This window comes from Salarias fasciatus, chromosome 10 (genome assembly GCF_902148845.1).
Source record: "Salarias fasciatus chromosome 10, fSalaFa1.1, whole genome shotgun sequence".
Classification (NCBI taxonomy): domain Eukaryota; kingdom Metazoa; phylum Chordata; class Actinopteri; order Blenniiformes; family Blenniidae; genus Salarias; species Salarias fasciatus.
This window is the reverse complement of record NC_043754.1, coordinates 11,093,177-11,101,828: the sequence shown is the minus strand read 5'-3', so window position 1 is coordinate 11,101,828 and position 8,652 is coordinate 11,093,177. Positions and strand designations below refer to the sequence as shown.

General features: G+C 45.6%; 1 protein-coding gene across 1 annotated transcript; it reads left to right on the top strand.

The window, feature by feature from the left end:
• Window positions 1-220: 220 nt before the first annotated feature.
• On the top strand, window positions 221-7,201 carry LOC115396076 (transmembrane protein 47-like). The gene is made up of 3 exons (XM_030101840.1): window positions 221-590; window positions 3,163-3,303; window positions 6,534-7,201. Exons 1-3 carry the CDS (start codon window positions 371-373, stop codon window positions 6,713-6,715), a joined length of 543 nt encoding a protein of 180 aa, XP_029957700.1. The 5' UTR covers window positions 221-370; the 3' UTR covers window positions 6,716-7,201.
• The last annotated feature ends 1,451 nt before the right edge of the window (window positions 7,202-8,652 follow it).

Genomic DNA, 8,652 nt, shown 5'->3' with positions numbered 1-8,652 from the left:
TCTTGATGATATTTCAATTTCTGGCTGAAATGGTTGAAAAAAATATTTAAATATTTTACAATAGAATAGAATAGAACGGAATAGAATGCGGTGGAGCACAAGAACGGTTATTTTGAAAAGCTGCTGTAAGCGGATTGGCTCACGTTAAACTTTTCCAGCTGGACATACACACAGAGAGAGAGAGAGAGAGAGAGAGAGAGAGAGAGAGAGCAGGGGGGCATGGTGGCAGGAGAAGACGCGCACAGTAGAGCTCCAGCTCGCTCTCTTGACTGTGCCGGAGCTTCCTCCTCCTCCTCCTCCTCCTCCTCCTCCTCTTCCTCCTCCTCCTCTTCCTCCTCCCCTGCTCCCCGTGTCCTGTAGTGAGAAGAAGATGTCTGTGAACGAGGTGTACGTGTTCCGGCCCTTCAAGCTGATCGCGCTGCTGTGCGTCTTCCTGGCGCTGTGTCTGGACGTGGTGGCTCTGCTGAGCCCGGCCTGGGTCACCGCCGAGCACTTCTCCCTGTCCCTGTGGGAGTCCTGCTCCCAGGCCGAGGCGCGCCACCCGGCCGAGGAGGAGGCTGAGTGGAGCTGCTTCTCCACCCTCACATCTGGTAGGAAGCGGCGCTTTGTTTGTCCTCACACCTCCTGCTTCTCTCCAACTTTGTTGTTGTTGTTGTTTGTTTGTGGAGGATGCAGGCAGCAGTGCACTTCCAGCGTTTGTTAAAGTACACTTGGTGGTGTGAGTGATGTGTTTTGGTGTGTTGCATGCTTTCAGGTTTCATATAAACACAGAGAATAGGGTTGAAATGCACAGACCACTGGCTGCTCCATCATCCCTCCGGGCTGGGTTTGTTTTAGTTGGTCAGGCTCTCAGGATTCCTTCTGCTGGTGATAAATTTCCTCTCTTCATTCCATTGAGGTGACGTGGTGACTGCTACAATCACACTGCAAATGTTCAGCCCAGATTTATGAGTCAAGTTAATCTGTCCATGCCTGGTTGCTTTTTTTTTTTTTTTTTTTTTTTCCTGTCATTGTTTTTGTGTTTAGTTGTGAATGAGCACTGGTGCAGCAACAAGGGAGTGATCCCCCGCCGGCGTTCAGAGGGTTAACTCATCTCCAGCCACCAGAAGCCTCTGAGTGGGCTGGAAGTGACACATTCAGCATCTTCCCCATCATCGACCCCACCAGGCTCGCAGCCACCAGGTTGGCTTTTGTCACGCAGGGAAGCCATGAAAGGAGTTTTTATGCCCCCGACCCCCTGCATCGACCCAGCAGGGGGGCAAAGCCGCATTAGATGGGCCAGATTTGGGAGCATGTGGCCGTGGCTTATTATTAGCCAACAGTTTGTACCTGCTGATCTTTAAAACTATAATAAAAAAGGCTAAAAGTAAAAAAAAAAAAATCAATTAGAATTCATGACCATTCAGCTGATTTCTGAGGCATTTTCCTAATGGATTATTCTGGAGGTTTGGTGCCGTTTTACTGCCGTCCCCTGACAGAGTTTGCACAGAGAGGGGCTCGCAGCCCCTCGGTGTGACTGACCGCTCTGATATGGAGGAATGTGTTGGGGTGAATGGGAGGCGGGTTTGTTGCTCCGAGTGTCTGCGGCGCTCACTGAAACAACAGAGGAGGGGTGCGCTGAGGTCAAAGGTGCAGTTCACCAAAAGGGAAAACCGACTGATGTATGCACATATTTTTCATGCCTATCAAAAGATTCTTGCATTTCATTTACTACTACTAACTCACAGTTAGGTCGGAAAAAAAACTACCAAACCAGATGAACAGTGGTTATAGTACATGTGCATGTATAGTGTTTCTGCTGGAGTCAGACTCAAAGGAGCATAAAGAATGAAGATGATGGAGACAAGTATTTCCTGGAAGTTGGACTAAATTGAGTTCAGATGTCACTGGGGAATTGTTTCTTTCCTCCATACCATGGATCAGGAGCTCCGAGGGGAAAAAGGAGACACACCCAGCGGAAACTGTTCTCCGAGCTTGTTAACTTCACCAAATGCAAATTCTCCGTTTGAGTCGAGCCTTTTGTGTTTCGGCTCCTCTCGAACGCCGGCAAAGAGGGACATCAAAGAGCAAACACACAATGCAGCCACAAATGGAGGAATACAGTATTTTGTGCTGAATACATTACTGGTTTCAGACTCTACCTGAATAAGGTTTTGTTGTGGAGGTCTTTTAAGGCCAAAGTCCTCAGGAAGGGATGAGTTTCTTTCCAGCAGTAAGTACAGTTTCTTTTGGAATAAACAATGAGTGTGATGTTAAGGAAACATGGTGGAAAGTCTGGCAGGAACTCTTCTTTCATGTCCCAAAACCCCAGAGAAGACAACAGAAACACATGTGGCCCTCATCATAAAACTCACTGCAGAGAGAAATCAGAGCTGTGCTCCAGTTTATTTAACTATTGGGACACTCAGTGGAGCTGTGGTTAGCACACCTTTACCACAGCGAGTCCAGGCTTGGGCCCTTTATATTTGGAATTTGCATGTTCTCCCTGTGCACGTGTGGGTTTGGCTGCAGCTTTTCTTCCACCTGTATTTTGAGGTTATTTGGCTAAATTCTGAATTTCCTGTTGAGTGTGTGTGGTTGTGAGAAAGCTTATTCTCTCTGCTGGGACTGCTCACAGGTCACTCAATGAAATGTGCAAACTTAAGAGTTTAGCCCAGACGATGCTCTTGAAATATATTTTTAGAGTTTAAAATTTGCATAAGGATGCACAATTGCATGATAATCACTCAATCGAAACTTTTGCAAAATGTTGCCTTTAAAAATTGCTTTTACATTGCCCACATAAAATGTCCTTCCTGGAGAGGATGGGTACGGTATGTGCTTTACAGCAGTGCAACTCGCCACCAGTGGTTTTCTATCTACAGAAGAAAAACGTAAAGATGAACACGCACACTGCCAACTGAATTCACAGCAAAATAAAGGGATAATTGTGACCACCGAGTTACTCATCAGGTTTTTGTTTGTGGTTTTCCTGATGGAGCCGCTCTCTCGTGCAGACCTGCGTCCGTTCTGCTTCGTTCGCCGCGCTCCGGAGGATTAGCCCTTGTTTTGTGTTTGTCAACACAGCGGTTCAATTCAGCAGCGCTCTCCCCTGAATCAAGCTTTTGTTACGCTTGAGTGGGATGCTCCCCTCTAACCTGCGCGTGTCCTCCCATTCTGCAGACTGGCAGATTGCCACCCTGGTGCTGCTGGGGGTCGGCGCAGTGGCGACTCTGGTGGCCTTTCTGGTGGCCCTCATTTCCCTCTGCAGGGGGACGCAGAGGCAACACTACCGGACCGTGGCGGTGTTCCTCTTCACTGCAGGTACGTCTCCCCTCCTGCAGAACCTCCTGAAGGTACTGCACTGCTCTGCCGAGCAGGAATGTTCCAGAACATCACGGTTATTGTGCACGTTTGGAAAGACAAAGAGGGGACATATGCAGTCATCATGACCACAGCGGTTTCCATATAGGAATTCTTTCTGTTCTCCAGTGTGCACATTAGAAGGAGAGGCGCGGAGGTTTTGCTGCTTGAGCTCATTTTCTTCTGCGGTCGTGCGGCTGGAGAGCTGCCGACTCACCAGCCAAGGAAAAGCACCCGCAGAATTTTGCAGACTTACCAACAAAGTCAGCAGAGGAGGGGAAAAAAAAAAAGCCACCGCAGCCTCCCCCGCCCAGCACGGCCTCACAGTTTGACTGGTGCTTGTGCCTGACAAGGTCCTGAGGGTGAAAACAAGCTCTGACACTGATGAGGGACCATCCAGCTATGAAATATATAATTAGCATGAAAGGTCACGTCACATTGTAACATAATGCACAGGAGGCGGTGCAGTGACTGACTCGCAGCATCTTCTCTTTTACAGCAGTGATAAAACACTAACCACTTACTATGGCGACTATTTACAACCATCACACTGCTACTGTTGACGATTACCAACAGAAATCCATTAAATTTTATGCACATTGACAATAAATACATTTAATCTAATCTGTTTTAACTCCTGCCCAGATGTACGTAGTTATTATACAAGAAACAGACGTCCTCTTGAACATCTCTGGTATCACCATGTGCCTGCAGACCAAACTGATGGTTTCTGAGTCATGCACGCCATGAGACAGCTAGTTTGTTCTCTCCAGATGACATAACTTTTCCCACACCACAAACTTTCAGATTTCTTTGCTTCACACAAGAAAAATAACTTGATTTTATGAGCTTTCGATGGACGTCACGATATTGGTCAGCTTCGGCTAACCGTCTTCTTTCGTTTATAACACGCTTCACCAACCCAAAACAAAGCTCAGGCCCACATATTATTCACAGAATATTCCAGTGGCACGGACAGGAACTTTACGAGAGTGTCGTTATAAAAACCCATCATTTAATTCAGTCGAGTTGCTATGTTGAACCCAGCAGCTTTAGAGTGTAAAAAAACAGAACATTTACAATATCCAGGGTTAGGGTTTTCCTGTGGTGCCTCCATTGTTGCACATTTATGGTGAATGAAAGACATAATTACACTGATTTAAAAATCCATCTAAGATCACAGACCGTCTTTTACAATGGCCGTATGTATAACTGTGAAAACATTCATAAAAAGCAATTATAAAGGATTCCTGTCTCGTTCAGTCGAAGCCACAAAGGACCACTGTAGTCCGTCTAATGGATGTGGCGCTGACTGTTAGCCACTCAGAGAAAAGCGTGGGAATGCCGTGTTATCCTTTCCTGTGTGTAATTGCTTTAAGAGCCTCGCAAGAATAAAGTCTCCGCACACACACAGACGCACAGTCCACAGCGGAGCAGCAGCAGCAGAAGGGGCTGCACTGTTGAATGCCCCTTGGCAGAGCCGTGACGGCGCGGTATTTATTTTCTGTCCAGAAATATGACCTCAGCGGGACGGCCAGCTCAGTCTGGGCTCCATCAACGCCGCCGCCGCCGCCGCGGTCTCGGGCCTCCTCCATTCCTCCCGCACGCCCACCGCCTCGTCCTGTAGGAAGGAAAGGTGGAGCCACAGCTGCACACAGTCCTTTCCTCAGGAGTCACCTTACATGTATGAAAAGGAACTGGAGCCGGCGGCGCGACACTAGACCGCGCGACATCTTTGATCTGATACATTGAGAATCCTGAGAAATTATTGAAGTCTTTCTGTGAAAGTCAAGAGTGGGATTCCGAAATCCTTTCACAAAATACAGAAGTTTTTTTACTTCAGGGTGCGAAAATGTGCTTTTCAAACCAATTTATCTTCAATTAGAAACAGGCCGCATTAAGAAGTTCCCACTTTTAAAAGCAAATCGATAACCAAGTGGTGCGAGTTCAAGTTACATGGATGTTTGTCCCGAGCAGCAAATATTCCCAGCTGGTCCGATCATTACATCAGACATTCCCGGCTCTCTCCGCTCATTTCCTATAAGTCTGAAAGGGAAATAAAACAAAGAAACAGCAAGAAACCCGCCAGGAGGTTTGTTCTAAAAGAACTGTTTTTCTTTGGAAGCATTTTGTTTTTCATGGAAATGTCAGACAAGAGAAGAAATAGAAGTCTGCAAAAACACATCTTTGGCATCTCTGCAACTCTAAACAAAGTTGTCTGAAATGATATATTGCAGCAACTTAACAATTACAAAAGTTAAGAGTAAACACATTTTATGTTTCCTACCAAAATATCTATAAATTCCATAAAAAATGAAGTAGTTTCATTAAATCCAAACAGGAGACAGATCAATAAAGGATGGTCTGAACTATAAAAAGCTATTTAAAGCTGTCAGTGTGAATCTGTAGAGGCTCTTTATGCATTAATGTCATCTGAAGCAGCAGACACTCACCTGCAGAAGATGGATTCGAGCTGCTTTCAGCCACTCTGTCAGAAGTGCTTCTTGTCCTTCAGTCTGTTCTCAGAAGCGGCCGCATACTTTCTGCCTTTACTGCCATCTCTCTGATGTGAGCCGAGGCTGTTAATGTCACATGTTTCTGGTTCTCAGTATTGAACTTTAATGGACTGAACGTCTTGGAGTTACGGTGCGAAATAAGTAAAGCAGCAAAGTGTGCTCAGAAAGTTTAAATAAGTCTCAAGAAATAAGAGAGTGAGGAGTTCTCACAATAACAGGACGAGAAAGAAAAGAGCCATATGTTAAAGGATCATTTTTACATCTGTTACACTTCGACAGGAGGATAGAGGACACAGCGAAAGCATCAGATCACTGGAACAGCTGGTTATTGCGAAGAGGAGAGTTGAAAATGCTAAATAGAGTATTTACAATGTCAGATGATAACAATGTGTTATGATTACAGTAAGATAGAATATTGTTGTTGTAGAGGTTTTTAAGCTTGATTGATTGTGTTTATCCTGTGGGTGGTGCAGGGGGCAATTTACAGGGTGGGATGGGGGTAGTTTCCCTAATTGTTTTAACCGAAGGGTGGGAACAATTGCACCCACTTGATCCCTGCACAGTGATAAAGTGAAAGTACCAAAGGATGGTAATCTAAATCTAAATAAACATGAAGTTGTGAAGTCATGTCAGTGTTCATTATGTGGCGTCTCATGCTGGAGTCTCTGGTTGCAGTGGTCCTGCAGGCCTGCGCTCTGGTCCTCTACCCGATCAAGTTCATCGACGGAACGGTTCTGCAGACCTATCACGAGTTCAACTGGGGCTACGGGCTCGGCTGGGGGGCCACCATCTTCATGCTGGGCGGGGGGATCCTCTTCTGCCTGCGGACGGACACATACGAGGATGCCATGTACTGAGACGTCCTGCAAAGCATGCTGCAAGGAAGCAAAACACACACACACACACACATGCACACACAAACATTTACACATCCACAGAGACTTTTCTTTACTCTGCACACGGCCAGTGTGAGCACAGACCCCATCCCTCAGTTTGCTCTCTCTGTTATTTTTAGGCAGGTTGTTAAGGCCTAATTTAGGCCAGGGCTGTATGAATAGAGACACCCCCCCCCCACCTTCCACCGTTCCACTCCCACCTCACTGCCAGGCAGCCCGTGGATCTCAGGCCGGCCGGTAATGGGGTCGAGGTGATAAAGCCGAAGCACACAGAGAGGATTCTGGACAGGCTCGAGCCTCTGCCGATGCTGCTGGACGTTTCCACTGCTCGGTGACCTGGATGTCTATTGTTAGAGAGAACCGGGACAGTAGATCCTCCACAGACCCAGATGTACAGCAGCTGAATATTTAACAGGACTGACTTATCACCACATTTCTTTTTATTTTCTTAATGTTTTTGTAGCTTTTTATGAAGATAAGCTTGTTGTCTATGTATTTATGGCCTATTTTTCACTTTATAAATATTGAAATCTTCTTTTTTTTTTTTGTCCTACCTGAAACATTTTTGAAATGAGTGTTAATAATTCAGCTTTGATAGATACAATCAACTGTTTGTGGTTTGTTTAGAAACTCACATTATCATTTCCAATGACAAAATGTAAATGTGTACAAATAATTTCTACATGAAGGAGATTGCAGAATAAATGACTGTAGTTTTGGGAGCAACAGAGGAGTGTAAAACGTTGTTTTTCAATGTCCAAACTGACCTTTGACTGAGTTTTAGGAGAGGAGAGCGTCAGTGGTGCCCCCTGTTTTCAGAGTGAACAGCAATGGCAGGAAAAATGCAAACCACTTTCATTATCCAGAGCTCACATTCCTCAGGGGACGCTATTTAAAGAGGCACCACCAGGTTGTTAGCTTGCAGCTATAGTTGGTATATGCAATGGTTGAAACACTAGCAGCACAAAAAAAAAAAAAAAATGAGACTGGTAACCACAGGAAATGTTTTGGAGTTAAAAGTTGCAGTTTTTCAGAGTAAACTGCCTCATGTCATGCAATTTGAATGACGTTTCCGTAACGCATCGCTCTATTATTTACCGGTAATGGATGGCTTGCTTGGTTTTGATCAGTCTTAAATTCCATTTGGTATTTGAAAATTACAGTTCTGCAGCTAAAAGATAATAGCTGCTAAACTGGAAACTACAATCCAGCTAATTTGTGCAATTTATAAAAATGTGCTCATGAAATCAATGTTGGGGAAAAAGTCCTCTTGTGTTTTGCGAGACGCATAAGTCGTTTTCACACTCGATCGCGTCCCTTCTCGCACTTTCATTACCCCGCAGAGTTCAAACAGCAGCTGCTGGTTAAAGAATCTCCCCAAAAAAGGGACAAACATTCTCCACAGCTGCAGCGGCGTGAAAACCCTCCAGCTGTGAGCAGTTTTTACAACCGAGTCAACAGATCCGAGAGGACGAGGAAACTACGACGGCGCGCCGTGTGAATCCGCTGCTGTGAACCGTTGGAGAAGCCAGCTCGTTCTTATTATAGCTCGCAGGAATCTTTGAAACGGGGCCTGCGAGTTAAAGGTGAGGCGGTTATGTGGCGGGCGCACGTGGCACGGGTGTGATCGTGTTACTTCGGCGTTCCGTGGACACAAAAAGGCTCCTGTTTTCGCTGTGAGTGGAAAACAGTGAAGAGTCCTGACATTTTCAGCTCGACGGTCATAAAAAATACATCCTGCGGTAGGAGAATATTTTAAATCATTAAGGACAGGCTTTTGCCCACATTTTCCAGGTTATCCACATAATGTGCTCGTTCGTTTCCCGCAGGAAGTTTTCTGCCCTTTTATTCGGCTGGAGGTTTAAAATATGCACTGATGGTGCGTCTTAAAGGTCAAA